General features: G+C 30.4%; 1 protein-coding gene across 2 annotated transcripts in view; it reads right to left on the bottom strand.

Annotated features, from left to right (window-relative positions):
• The window catches only part of LOC107444435 (neural cell adhesion molecule 2-like), a 204,825-nt gene that overhangs the window by 61,525 nt on the left and 127,118 nt on the right, over positions 1 to 16,182 (bottom strand). For both annotated transcript variants that reach the window (XM_071178773.2, XM_071178770.2), the window contains exons 3-4: positions 14,345 to 14,455; positions 6,434 to 6,637 (exon numbers count right to left, since the gene is read on the bottom strand). In XM_071178773.2, coding sequence (XP_071034874.2) covers positions 6,434 to 6,637; positions 14,345 to 14,455 — 315 coding nt within the window. The remainder of the gene's footprint in view (positions 1 to 6,433; positions 6,638 to 14,344; positions 14,456 to 16,182) is intronic.

The raw sequence follows: 16,182 nt of genomic DNA, 5'->3' as shown, positions 1-16,182 counted from the left end.
TATTGACAGAAAATATACATAAAATAAAATTCTGATAAAATTATCATTCTGAAAGAAAAGACATTTCTAGTTAAAAAAAAAGAATAAGTTTGGTTAATAAAACTGAAATATACAGCATGAAAACTATTCAATTAGAATTTTTTCATACATATGGTAACGGTAACGGTTTACCGAAATTCTGGTTTTCAAAATTACAATTTTTATTAATCCATATTTAGAAAAAAAGTAAAAAATTGATAGAATAAATGTTTTTTTTGTCATGCTCTATTGCATCATGATAAAATTATGAAATTTTATCACAATTGCCAAATATCGTCACACATTATAAAACCAAATTTTGTTGTTTATCTAACCGAAATGTTGTGTTGTCAAATGCTATCATATCACAATGTGTTTCCATGGAGCCGGGAACATTTTAAATTTCCTTATAGTCTGGTAGTTGTGACTATATTTTTTTTCTCGGTATGCGGTTTCATAACTGAAAATGCGGATCCATAAGAGTAATATGGTGCAAATTTATGATAAAAATTCAGGAAATTTATATGGATATAAAATTGTCTCACGTGAATGGTATAACTCCAAATTCTTATAAAAACTTCACGATAAGCCAAAACTAAACTGTATAATTGATTGGATTTTAAATTAGAAAATAAATGTAAACCAAGTAAATGCAATACAGACCTAAAAAAGCATTTAAAAATAAACCGAAGTGAAAACCAGTAAATAACGGAAAGGGAACTTCAGTAGTGGGTGTTTTTTGCATATCTTTCAAAGCTATAGCAAATTGTGAAAGTTGCTAGGATAAGACAATATACCAGACCTAGGCACCCAACTGTTTTGTTACAAAATAAATTTGCAAGCCGCGTAACTAAAGAAGTATAATGCCAACGTGAATGATGTATCGCAAATCGGAGGCATACTAGACATACGCCAACAGGAATCACTATTAAAGTTGTGACAAATTTCTTTCGTGATTAAAAGTGAACATGATAAATTTGGATTTGTAAATATGGTTCTGGTTTAAATCATATTAAAAGCCTATACTTGAAAATTCAATAAGAAATAAATAATCTTAATTAAACGTCATCATAACAAAATAATTTGACTGGAAAAAACTGTATAGAGATGTAACATTAAAAATAAATACGTTTTCTCTCAAGTCATATTTCTAGGATATACTTCCTGAACTCTCACAAATTTTTAACCACTATCACAGTTTTAAAATTAAATATAACTTCTGCATAGAAAGGTAATCTTTTCTAAAAATTGTTTACAAATTTGCAAATGATTAGCTCAGATTACTATACTACACTAACATAAAAAATATTGGATAGTGTATAGTTAAGCTAATAGTTAAACCTCGTGTAAATTTTAATGAAAATATGTTAATTTTTGAAAAAAAATTCTTTGACTAATATGCATTTGGAAAACTAAATGCAAGCGATATCTAAATTCTGTACTAACTACTACTTTTAAAACATGAAAAAATTTTCGAGGAACACTTTCAGAATATTTGAATTTATAAATCTTTAGAAAATGTGAGACACCTAAAAACAAGTCAAGATCCTCCTCCTACAAACGAAATAAACTTGAAATTAAATCTCACAAAACGCTCACGCATTTTATCAAATACGTGCCAATTCCAAATAACATTGAAAGAAATGGATTACTCTCGCACCCAGTCATTCGTGAATGGAATTTGTTAAGCGAAACAAAAGAAAAGAGTACTTCATACTAGTCTGGTCTTTCAGCAGAACAAAATAAGGGCATAGAATGAAGCACATTCTGAAAATAATCTTGAGAGGATCAATCTAAAAAATATAGAACACGTTTTGGGTAATGTATAGCATTGATTGACTAGATACTGCTCGAATCCTAAAGTTGATTAGTCGAGAAAAAACGTGATATGACTGTAAACTGACTGTTGTTTGGAAAATGGCTAATAAGATACACTTCAGGACTGATAATGCAATAATTAAAAGGAAAAATGAAGAAACAATGCTCCAAATGATGACTTTAAAACAAGATTAAAAAGTATTTTCAGTCTCTTACAATGTATGTAAAAATTACTTGTAAAAGAGTCACATACGCAAATACATAGTTAAGAAAATTTTGATTGTCTTTATATAATCACCAAAAAATGTTCCATAAGTTCTAATGGCACGCTAGTGGAACTCTAATGCAGAGTTAACAATGAATTAAATGAAAGTTAAAAGCTCACATATGCAAATACATAGTTAAAATAAATATTGGTTGTCTTTAAGCAACCATTAAAAAAAATTCCATACTAAGGTCTAATGGCACGGTGCTTCAACTCTAATGCAGGATTAACAATCAATTAAATGAAAACCAAAAGTTTCGGATGAGATTTTATTATTACAAAATCCATCTTTCCCAACTGAAATGGAAGAACACGTTTAGAAACATATTAGATGATATTATATGAATTATATATATTAGATGATATTATATGAACTCCAATGATATTATATTAGATGATATTATATGAACTCCAATGTACTGAAACCCAAGATCAATTACATTTTAAGACTACTTTGCATTACTTAACACTTCGAAATCATATGGACTTTCTAAGCACTTCAGTGATAAATAGCAGGGGAAATTCCGTATGATTATATGGAATTTCCCCTGCTGTTCATCACTTTTTTATTGAATATCAAGAGATAAAATGGGTTTAATTTTCACCAGTTCAAAATTGGAGAAAATATGAGTACAACACACAGAGTTATGTGTAGTCATAACTTAGGTTGATTGATTAAAAGTAAAAATAGCCGTATTAAGGGCGGCTCTATAAAGCTAGATATAAGCAATTTACTCATGTCGGAAACAAAAACGTTATGATTCATATCCAATAACAAAATTTTTTAAACCAAATTTTCAATAATCCGTCTTAGAAATTTAAAGTACATAAGATTTTACGCTTTATATTTCATTAATTAATAAATATTAATATTTTATGTGATTTCAAGAAGTTTAAGTTACTTAAAGACTAAACAAAGGTGCTCTGCATTCATCAGAAAATTTATCCTGTTGTTCTGGAGACGTAATTCATTCATAACGAAGCTGGTTTTAGCATTCTTGAACTGTAACATTACCATTTGCACTTAAGCATTATTTTTAACGGAATAAGACCAATTTCATTCAAAATACATCCCAAACTTAAAAAAATGGTTCGAAATATGAATTATTGAGGGAATTCATGAGATGCTTCTAGAATGCAAAATGCATTAGAGATTCAAATGTGCAAATTCAGATCCTTTTAATCCCTTATAAAATGTACAAAAAGCTACATTTTAAGTAACAACGAATTTGAGATTATTGTTATAATATCAGTCACAATAAAATAAAAAAAATTGTCAAACTTATATATTAAATAGGCCATTACGGTAAGGGTTGTGAGTGTTCTTTTTTGCAAGTGATACAATCTATGGCGAAGAATTCAACTTCTGCCATACCCATACGTCACACCTGTTTATAGGGTGAATACATTCATACGTCCATTCATTCATCCACAGACCGTAATTTTGACCTTAACCTTAGAACTATCAATCACCAATTCAGTGCCCCTAGTTGTATAATTTTCTATGGGAAGGTGGAGGACTTTGTCACTCGAAAGTGCACCAATCACCATATACTACACAGCAAGTGACCGGCTGACTAGGTTAGAACTTCAATGATGAATGGGAGTCAAGCACCCACCTCATCGTAGTACAATGTGGGATTGTTAATTGAAATAGAACTAGGAGAAGACCAGACGATCGAAAATAAAGAAACAAAATAAGCTGATCGGGTTGTTGACCACGGAGTTTACCTCTTCCCAGGGAGAACCCAAGTTCGAATCCTTATTCGGACACAGGGGAAATCTCACTGTTCTATTTGTCTTTCTTGTGTTATTAAGGTGACATTGACTCAGCTGTATGTTGCCTACCATAAAATTATTAATAAAAACATTCTCGAAATTCATTTCCTTGAGGAAGTGACGACAGTTATTTAGCCACTTTGACGAAATATTCACTCGGAGCGTATATCAGGAAACGGTTTCGTCAAAAACGACGAAAGTTTCGTCAAATTTTTGTATTCATTTTCTACAATGTGGAGGATCTATTGAAAGAGATCTCAAAGGGCTCCATTTTATTAAAAAAAACCATTGTATATTATTTTTCTACTATATTTTAACCATAAATGCCACTGAAATTTTTTAAAAAAATGGATTTTTAATTCTAAATTATGTAAGCTACGTCGTACAGAGAATACAGTTCGATGAAACTATTTTATATGCTTAGATTTCAATGCAAAACCGATAAATGTCACGGATTTTTTTTTCTTTTCTTAGATGTTTAAAAATTGCTTATTATTGACATCGACAAGGGGCAAATTGCTTAAATTGCTTATTATACGCGTTATTGATAAAGATTAAGACATGATAATTTTAATAGAAAATAAAAAGACAATTATAAACAAACTCTTTTTCCTGAAAAATATAAACTTTTAACCACATCACAACTCTCATGCAAAGACACAGCAACATTACCAATTCTAAGCTCTTATTAAAATCTTACAATGGTATAAAATTTCATTTCTATAATTACCTGGTTATTTTTATGATGAAAACAGAATCATTTTAGATGTTTACCAATAATCGTAATTACAATCTGATATCACGAAATTTCTATTCAGAAATCGCAAATCTTAATTATGGTGAAAGACACTTTCAACAAATTACCCGAGTTCCATGGCAATAATTCGAATGGCTCACGTGTATGGTATTTCGGGATCATTTTAAAATTTCATTATCGCAAAGAGTGCTATATGCTTCATCAGTAAGTCAACACCTGGAAAATAGTTACATATAGTTGGAGATGAGGAGAGGGGGGGGATTATTTCCAAGCAACATTTCCAATTTAGGACGTGCACATAAATCAGTAATGACGTAGCTTATCCCTAGCTGATGTCAGAGTTTCTGCTGCTCTCGGGAGATTCCAACTTTATCGACATTCTCTTCCAATTAAAGAGATGAAAAGAGAACAGAAAATACCTGAGACTCAACTATAAATCTGATGAGAGAAAATGCAGCAGATTTCGTTAAGCGAAGCATGTTCTGCTGTAATTTTATCTCTTGAAATTTCTGCGTGTTTGACATGGGTAATAAAATATTAATTGCATTTCTACTGATGCGTGAGTTTTGACTTATATTACAATTTCATTCTTGTGGAAAAGGAGGCAGCTTTGCGAACGAACTTCTATTAAACTGGGGAAAGAAATGAATGTAACGAAAAATTTTAATTAAATTTCGGAATCGACAGAGCATCGTCAATTGAATTATTCCTTTGGAAGGAATTTACGATTTTCGAATGACAATGGGACGGAATGATTTTAAAGATACTTTTAATGTTCGCATTCATGAATGGTTGGATTGATTTTAGCATTTAATGATCTACCCCGAGTATCAAGCTTTTGCTCATTTAAATTTCATTCAAACATGAAATATCTATTACTCACCTAATGGTTATCGCATATCTGAAGAGAAATATTTAATAGATTGTAAAATATAGTTTTATGATGTCACAGCAAATTTGAAAATACTTTTGCAATTGCTGATGGTTTTTAATCAAGACCCTTTACTTTCAAACGATGCATAGTAAAATAACATGCAATGCATTTTTGAGAACAAAATAAATGTTACGGGAGAGTTCTGGAATATAAAACCAAATTCCGATTTCGAACATTTTATAGATATTATCTTCATGATATTAAGTCCTAATTAAGCTCCTAGTTGCAAAACTGTAAATACGAAACATTTTGAAGCGATTATAAATAAATTAATAGGTTTATAAATTGGCAGGTCTAGTTTCTTAAAGTCAACGTTATTTTGTGAACGATATGTGTTAAAGTAATTTTTTAATTTTTATATGATAATAATAAAAAAAGACTTATTATTTTATCAGAAAAAACTGCCTTGTTTTTTCTACCGTCAATATTTCAACAACGGCCATTAATTTAAACAATTTGATAAAGTCTTGGTAACATATCTTAAGTTTATTAAGACTTTCAAATTAATGCATTTTTTTAACATCAAAATCTATCATTTTGCTTTTTATTATTAATTAAATTCAGAATCACTGTCTTAAAATTTATTAAAAAAAGAATTTATCTTTCAAATTTATACACATCACTTTTGTTATTTAAGTAGGCATGAAGCAATTTTTTTTAAAGAAAAAGAAAAGGAAACAAAAGGCCTCTGACAAATTTGTTCCAAACACTAGTTCTAAAAAAGCATAGCAATACTTAGTTGCGATGGAACAGCAACGAAAATGCCCAACCATTTGTAATTATAAAAAAAAACAAAGTATATTTGGACTAAAGTTTTCTTATCTAGGATTAGATTGTAAGCAATTAGCAACGAAGTACTTACAGTTCATATCAACGGTTACAGCAGCAATCGCCGGTTGTGAAAAATTGTTATTAGAAGCTTGACAAGTGAAAACAGCCATTAGGTCGTGTCGTTTCAACGACTGGATTTCAAGCTCGTTTCGTACAACACCATGTGGCGTTACGGTATAGGTATCATCTAATAGTACTGATTCTCGCCACCAGGTGACAGACGGCAGAGGCTTTCCTAAATAAAGGACAAAACTGTTAATAGGCAACTAATATTCATTGTATCAATAAGTATAAATTATTAATTATACAGATCGTTTCGCAATCACCGCCCACAATATATATTTTTGAATGGAAAATAAATGAAAGTAAAAAAATTAAAACAAAAAAGGGTTCTTATTATTGGTCAAAAATAAATATTTATGAAGGTATCAAATGTGTCAAGTATCCATTGAATCACATTGCCGTAGAAAACAGCTATAGCCATCCGATTTTTCGCGATATGTAGGCATTGACAGCTGTAGCCGCCCTGTAGAGTTATCAATAAAAAAAAAACATCATTAGTTAACATCATATATCACAGAACACAGTAAAAAAGTAATGAGTGAATGACGATTACAGACTTCGAGAGTTTTCATGGAAAAACTGTTATAAAATTTGATAATTTTTGCTCCGAAATATTCGCTACTGGCCATTAAAGTTGCTACACCAGGAAGTAACGCACTTAACAGAATGATATTTATGGGCATATACATTATAGTTGGAAGAGCAAGTGATAAAATTTTCAGGATATTTGGATGTATAGATCCTGAGGAATCAGTACTTAGAGAAGACTCCCCTGGCAGCAATAACGGCAGTTATTCTCCTGGGCATCGAGTCGAACAGAGATTGGATAGCATGGACGGGTACAGCATTTCATGTAGCTTCGCCATTATGCCACAATTCATCGATCGTAGTGACTGACGAGTGGTGGCGTGCCAGTCGTTCGGCAACTATTGATCAGACGTTTTCAGTTGGTGAGAGATCAGGAGAACGTGCTGGCCAGGACAACAGAGTTTCAAGGTAGGTCAGGGCAGTGCAGGCAATATGCGGTCATGCATTGCCGTAAAACGTAGCGTTATGAAGGCCTCGAATATATGGCAGAGTAACTGGCCCTAGCACATCAGAAATGTAACGGCTGCTGTTCAAAGTGCCGGCAATGCGAACAAGAGGTGATCTAGACGTGTATCCAATGGCACCCCATACCATTACTCCAGATGGTGGGCTGGTATGACGATGTTGAATGCAAGCTGCCAATGGACGCTCTCCACGATTTCGCCAAACACGGATGCGGCCGCCATGATGCTGTATACAGAACCTGGATTTGTCTGAAAAGACGATGTCATGCCATTCCTGCGTCCAGGTTCATCGTTGATCACACCATTGGAGGCTCTCCTGTCTGTGACGTAACGTCAAGGGTAGCCGAAGCCATGGCCACCGTGCTGACAGTACGTGCTACTGCAAACGTCGTCGAACTGTTCGTGCAGACACTTATTGTCTTGCAAATGACCCCATTTGTTTGACCACTCATGATTCGTGACGTAGCTGTACGATCCCTTAGGGCCATGTGGGTAACAAATCCGTCTTCTCCACTCTTAGGGAGGGAGTGGGGCGCTGAGATCCTTCACGGCTTTCCGTCTGACCGTCATGAGGCCATCGATTCCAAGTTCTGCTGACAGTCATGGGATCTCGACCGCAATCTGATCTCGATCAAACTCAGACATGTGCCTGTAGACATTTCTCCTTCTTACAAGAGGCATAACGGAAACTTTTTTGACCAGGAACAACGCTCAAATTCAATTTCTGTATGAGAAACTTACTGTCCAATACCTTCTTTTATACACATTGTAAGGGTCGCTACCGCCGCCTGCTTTGCATGAATGCGCTGATAAGCTAATCATTTGCATATCACAGCAAGCTTTATCCGTTCTGCAAATTTCACGTCCGTGGTGTGTCACTTTCCTGGTGTGCAATTTTAATAGGCAGTCCTGTATAACAGATGCAATTGGAAAAAAATGTGTTTCATTAGCAAGCGAAAAAAATGTGTTACTGTGTGAGTCCTATTGTCCTATTGAAAGTATGCGACAACGTGTTAATGAATACTGAGTGAAAAACCTGAAGGTCAGTGAGATGCTATAATTAATTACTAATCTGTTTCATCAGGCAATCAAACAGGTTTTATAATTTCGATATTTTTGTTCGTAATCTTTCAAATTTTTCAAGTCTTTCTTTTAGTCTGTGAACCCTACACTGAGAGAAAAATATGAGAGTATGATAAATTTTACCACGTTTGCTTTGGTAACGATTTTGGTAAAATTTCTAATAAAATATTGCTTTATAATATTTTATAAAATTTGGTAAATGTGGTAAAATTTGTTAATTTTTTTCATAGTGCACTAGAGTATGGTATAAAAACCATTTATTCGTTTAAATTTACTTTTCAGTTTGGTATTTTATTACCAAATGTAGGATACGAACCATAATTTTAAATACCAGAATTTCCTGTAAAAAGTTAGCATATGAAAGGCTTAAATACAGTACTTTTATAATCAAAATTGCATTTTTTTAACCGAAAGTATTTTTATCAAACAGTCGGTAATTTTAACATAATTTTTTTCTTTGTAGTGTAATTATATATATTTGTTTTTTATTTTCTGAAATTTTTTTTTGTCGAACAGAGTGGTAATTTCTTACCATTACTAATTCACTATTAATAAAATTAGAAACTTATGAATTTTAAATTTAAAGCAAACATATATATTTTTACTGATCAAAACTCTCACTGGTATTTTTTTAAAAAAATATCGATATATGTAATTTGACTCTTATATACAATTTATTTTTACGTTCATTACCAACTTCCAATTTTCCAACATACAAACGTAATTTTTTTTTTAAGTAGACTTTCCTTTTTAAAGATATAAATCGATAAAATACATTTTCTTTCATTATACTGTTACTTTTCACAAATAATTCTCTCCTAAAAAAAAGCTTTTATTCAAAAGGTATCAAATAATTCCATGTCATATAAATCTACGTATACAACAATTTGATTACATTCTCACTAAAAATATCCTATATTTTATATATACTATCAGCTTTCGTGAAAACTTTCTAAGAGAGAAAAAAAACGGTAAAAAAAACCTTTACTGAATCACTCGAAATGCTTTGTGATATCTTCGATTTTTTTTCGTCTAACTTGTCAGGAAAAAAAAAGTTTTGGTGAAAAAGTTTCACAAATACCTAAAAATGGTAGAATAATATCTCGCATCCATCTTAGCTATACACTTCTTAAAGTTGTCAGATGGTAGGCTTCTTCGCCTTTAACGATTTTCCATTTCTTTGTGGAATAGTGTATGGGTTTTTTCCGTCTTCTATCGTTTCAAAATGGTTGAAGTAAGTGGCATTTTATACGAAACGCATAAACAACTAGTGGGCTGTAGACGATTGTGGTTATAAATTCAGTTCATTTGTGCTTTAGAAAAAGGAAAGTTGGAGGGAGAGTATGATTTATACATTTTACAGATATTGTCCAAGAAGCGTGAAAGCACTGTAAGGAATTTGCGTGAGCGTTTAGAAAATCGATGTAATATTGAGCGGGTGGGTCAGTTGCATTTGGCAAGTTTATGCGGTATTGAATTTGAGGATTATGTAAGTTGATTTATGTACAACCGTAAAAGAGCCAAAATCCGCTTTTATCGAAATTACCAGTAAATATACGAAAAGATGACAAGCGTCTAAGTTTTCTTACACTGCGAAAAAAAACATGGTTAAAAATACCAGAATATTGCAAAATTTACCATGTTTCTGGCTCTCTGGAAATGCCCAAAAGCTCGGCAATGTTTTTCTGAAGTGCATTAATGAGTTTGGTAAAACTTACGAATAAATATGGTTTTATAAAATGGGATAGAATTTGGTAAGTATGGTAAAATTTAGTAATTAAAAACTATTTATTGTGTTAAATTTACTTTCAGTTTTGCATATTTTTACTAAATATGTGCTAATAGGAACGATATTTTTAAAAACTAGACATTTTGGCAAACCGTTACTATATGAACTAAACACTTTTAAAAAAATGGATTAAATTCAGCATATTTTAATTATTAATAGCAAAATTATGTTGTTGTTTTATACCAAAATTTTCATTTCCATACAGTACGGTAATTATACCATTTATTTTTCTCCATGTACTATACAGGTTGTAAAAGACCCGAATTCTAGCCTCATTTTGACTATTTACAGGATTAGTGAGAACGCATTTATGCTTCGAGTATGAGACTAAGAAAATGAATTAAAAATAGCTTTCTAGGTGTAGAATAAAACGAACGCTACTCTGTAAATAAATCAGAGTATCAATGAAAGGGAGAATCAATGAATCAACGATTGGTTTGATTGATAAATATGCACATCAATGAACCAGTGTACTAATTAGCATATTGAAAACCATCATACCAAAGTAAAAGAAGTTCAATAAACGAATGAAATGTGTATACAATATACAGAATAAACGCGTAAGCATATCAATATAACAGCTCGTCAATGAGTAAGCAAATCACCAGATTCAAAAACCACTGCTTCGTTGATTTGTTGATTTTGTGATTAAAACGTCCATTAAATCTCTGGTTATTCACTCACTCTATCATTAAATCTCAGATCAATTGATTCATTGATTTTCTTATCCACCCGTTTGCTTATTTTTTTCTTTCATTGACCTGTTGATTTTCCCATCTGCTTATGATAAATTTGCTGTTTCATCAATTTGCTCTTATTTTGATTTTACAATTCTATCATCAAATCATTTAATAATAATTTCATCAATTCACACTTACTTGGTGATGCTTGTATTTATTAATTTTCTCATACACTCGATTGCTCAAGTCTAATTTGTGCAATTAAGTTATTTTCTGTTACAGATGTTTTTGCATAATTTGTAATTATCATAATAAAACTGTATTATACCTTCATTACCTTCGTTTTAATAAAGCTTACACTTGCTTCGAGACATTTTGCATTTAATCAAGCTTTATATCAGTAACTAAATTAGAAACAAATGTGGTAAAATTGGGGAACTTTATGGTAATGACATTAGAGACCATAATTCTGATTAACAAAAGCAAATGATGCGGTATTTAAACCATTAATCTGGCAATTTTTCCGTTCATATGGTAAGGGTTTACCGAAAATTCTGGTTTTAAATTATAATTCTAATTACCACACATCTAGTAAAAATTACCAGCTGAAAAATAAATGTAACGTGATGTATGGTTTTATCCTCTGTTCTAAGGTATCATGATAAAACTACCAAATTTTATCGCGTTTTATAAAACCGTATTTTATTGTTAATTTTATCAAAGTCATTACCAAAGTGGTTCGGTAAAAATTACTAATATTTCCCTTTGAGACAGATACATGGTAAATTTTATCACATTATGATAGTTTTGACGCTTTTTTTTCTCATTCTGCACGTGAAAAGAGCTTCCAAATATTAAGATATTAACATTTAATATAAGTCAAAAAAATATCTTAAAGCAATCTCATTACTTGTCTTTACACACATTAGATTAAAAACCGATAGTTTTATCTAAAATTATACTGTCTATTTGTGTTGTTGTTGTTGTTACTTATCCCCTTGGTCTAGAGCCCAAGACCAATTCCAGAAGTTAATGTCGCATCAGCAAGTCATAGACAGTCTCTCCATCACTCATCAGTTGCCTCAAAGTGGCACCAATGCAATCCAAAAGATGAGACGGAGAAGCGATGGCCGAGCAATGCAATAGTCATAAGTCTTTTCTTTTGCTCTGAAGGTCAAACACTTTATATGGCCGGAGGTCTATTTGTATAATGTTAAATGCTCTCGGATTTTATTAAATCAACGATTTAAAAAAATATACAGTTTTTAATTTTTTTTTTCTAATAGCATTATTACTATTTCAAATTCCAATTATTTCGATAGCCATTTTATAAAATTTATTTATGAATTTACTTAATTTTATTCCTTGGGGTTGTTTTATTCACTGAAATTGAGATAATTTAAAAATAAATTTTAATAATTTATTATCTTTCCTATAACCTTGAATGCAATTAATCAGAAAAACTAATTTAAAAAATATAATTACGTGCAGTTCTTTCATGATTTACAATAATAATATCGATGTAATTTAAAATAAACATTACAGTATTATTCTAAACTAAATAATTTAATAATTTAAATGCATTAAACCGTATAGAGATTTTATGAACATTGAAATAAGGGCCTATCAAATTTTTTTTGATAATTTGTATGATTTTTCCCCACTTTCAGTCCATATTATGCCGTTTTATTTGATTGAAGTTAGCCTACTTTTATACCTTTGAAATTACACAACTACAAATACAAAACGTGTTGTGATAGCATATACGCAAAGGCATTGTATTCCCAATTATCTGGAGTTTTTGTAAATTGATATCACAAATTTATTTAAGGCTAACAGACTTACATTAAATTTGAAAAGAAAAAGAAACTACTGACTATTTTCTAAAAATTTTATCCCAAAAATAAAAAGAAAATTTCTTCACACATAATAAATGCAATTTGTCAGAGCTATTTCATACGTAATTCGCAACAGTTGATAAAAAAAAGCATACCTAATATTTTCAAATTGTATGTAAAATTATTTAAAATAAGTAAAAAAAGAGCATTATAAAGGTATATATTTCATTTATTAACATTATCAAAAATAAAAGATAACTCATTTCTTAACGTTTTGAATTTTTTATGCTTAGCGAAATTGTTTATTCTGTTTTTTTCACTGGAAATATACATATTAGATTTTGACTTATAAGATAGTACTTTAAGTGAGTCAGGGAAAATTTCTTTTCGGAAATGTCTGTTACTTTGAACCGTGGGGAAAATCTGACAACTGCGAGGAAAATTAAAGAGTTTTATCAAAATCTTCTGATCCTACCTAGCAGCGGAAAGAAGGTTAAAAAAATGTTTTCTTTGAAGAGTGAATTATTTAAAAAATTTTCTTTCAGGCAACAGAGTGTTAGCTTGTTATCGAATTTTATTAAATTAGTTTTTATATGCATATTGGTTTTACTTTTATATACAGCTTATAAAGACTCAGTTTTTTGAAACATGATAAATTCTCTTAAGAAACCTTTTATTACGAAAATGAAAAGATACCCAAAAATTTAAATTATTACATAAATTTTCGTATTGAATAACCAAAAACATATTGTAATTTTAATAAATTATGCATTATAACCTCTAAGTTAGAAAAAAATACCTTTTGTGTGAGATGAACTATAGATAGTAATTTTAATAACTAAAAATAAATAAGGAAAAGTTTCTATGCATGAATAACAAACCGCAATGCAACACGTAGTGTTTATGGCAATATTTTATTAGGTTTGTTCTATACGAGTAATTGGGTATGAAAATTGGAAGGATATTATTTTTAAAAGAATTATTTTCGCCTACCAAAGCTCATCCTTAGGAGGAAAGCAAATTTTACTTATCCATATTAAATTTCATCACAAATTTAAAATATTTTTCCAGTTTCCCTTTAACTTTGTTTTCGTATTGAGTTATGTTTTTTGACAAGGAAACTGCCATACATCTAATTTTTTCAAATATGAATTAATTTTTTTGGTTTACAGACATATTTTCCTTGTTTTGACTAGTATTCTAAGATCTTTCGTTCGATGGAATATCCTCTGCAGTAAATTAAGTATTATTACAATAGCATAAATTTTATGAGGCAATGTGATACATTTTCAAGGGATAAATTGAAACTTTTTATTGATTCAAAAAAGTTTAACTCCCTTGTGGTATCAGGAAAATTCATTAATTCATGAAATAAATTTTTAAAAAACCAGATGCAATTATATTTTTAAGAATAAAATATATTGTAATCAGTCAAACCTTCTTCTGCTTCACAAATCAAATGGAGATCGTCCTCTTCGTTATAAGGTCCTATTAAACTCTCCAAAATTTCGCCATTTTGATCAGTAATAATAGGTTTCTTAGGAGGCACTGAAAGAAAAACGTATTTAAGATAAATAATGTGCAAAAAGGAAACATTTTTTCGATTAAAAAATATATTTAAACTGACATAAAAAAGCTGAACGATTGAACGAAAAACATTTATAGTTAGATAGAAAAAAAGTAAAAATTTTAAATAAATAAAACTTTTAACTTTGGCATCTTCTTTGAGATCCAAATCTTAGTATTCATATGAAGTCTGACACTAAACGTACATTTTGTAGAAATTGGCAGAGATACCTAACATGGGGTCAGTTGGAGTTCAGATTTCAACTTTAAAATGTATTGAATCATTCGAGTGCTGCATTTTTTGAACAAATTAGTTCTCACTGTTTCCACGTGAGGTCCTAAATCTTTATTTAATAATAATTTTATCAATATTTTAAATTATTCTGCAAAAAAGCACAGACAATATTAAATATAAAAAGCTCAAATAGCAACCGTATTTTAATTCATGATTTTCTGCAGTTAGGAAACTTTCTTTCTGGGTCTTTTTATATAGTTTTGACCTAAACGCACTTATATGATTTCCAACTTCGTAATGATTATTTAATAAAAAAATTTTATTTTATGAAAAAGTTACTATAAAAAATCATTTAATGCTGCTTTTGATAATGCTTTGCATGAATATTAAAAGTATTTTTGCTTACTTATAACAGTTTATTAAACACAAAATCATTTGCCTGTAAGAAATAGAATGCATAGAATATCTTCATTTTTCTCTCAAGATTAAAACCGATTAAGCTTCATGAATTATTTTTGAACGCCAGAACTCAATAACAATACACCAAAAATAATAATGCGTTCAAAAATAATAATGCACCAAAAGCTACTTATCAAGAACTCAGCGAGTAATTTTTTGACTGATTGTGTAAGAGATTTTCTTTGTTCATACCATGTACTGCATGTTGAAACAGATCATTGACTCATTGATATATATGGAAAAATCTATACCATATAACATTACATTCCAAACAAATAGCACGTGCACCTGCATGAAGTATTAGCAATTGCTATAACTACTATATACATTTTTCGAAAAATAGCTGTAAACCTTATTAAAAGTAGTGATAAGCTCCAAGCTATGCTATTTTTATGGAACTTCGATTTGGAGAAACGAATTTGAAGTAGAAACCGATCTGTTGTATTTAAATGTTGAAAGCATAGAACAATAAAACATAAAAATAGAATGATAAGATATGAAACAATGGAACATAGTAAAAGAGAACATAGTAAAAAGAATGTAGTAAAAAGGAACCTAGGAAACAAGGAGCGTAGAAAAAAAGAACATAGAAATAAAACAATAAAAAGAAAAACGGAATACAGGAGTCATTGTTCAAGAAACGTTTTAGCTCCCAATATCTCGACACGTATGAGGATTCGCAAAAAGTAATAAGAAAGAAAGTAAGGTAAAATTTACAGTCCTTTTGACACTATTGGAACAACAAAAAGCTTGGTGATTTTTACCGAAGCACTTTGGTAATGATATTTGTGAAATAAAATAAAATATGGTTTCGTAATATGTGATAAAATTTCATAATTAAAGTCTGGTAAATTAGTAATCAATAATCATCAAATACAAAATGTGATGATTTTATCTTGTTATTTTGGAGCATTTCATAACAACCATTAATTTGGTTAATGTGGTAAAATTTGTTAATTCTATCATGATATCTTGGAGTATGTCATAAGAACCACTTATTCAGTTAATTTTATTT

This window comes from Parasteatoda tepidariorum, chromosome 3 (genome assembly GCF_982258835.1).
Source record: "Parasteatoda tepidariorum strain Cologne lab strain chromosome 3, Ptep-v5.0, whole genome shotgun sequence".
NCBI classification, from domain to species: Eukaryota; Metazoa; Arthropoda; class Arachnida; order Araneae; family Theridiidae; genus Parasteatoda; species Parasteatoda tepidariorum.
This window is presented reverse-complemented; position numbering and strand designations above follow the sequence as displayed.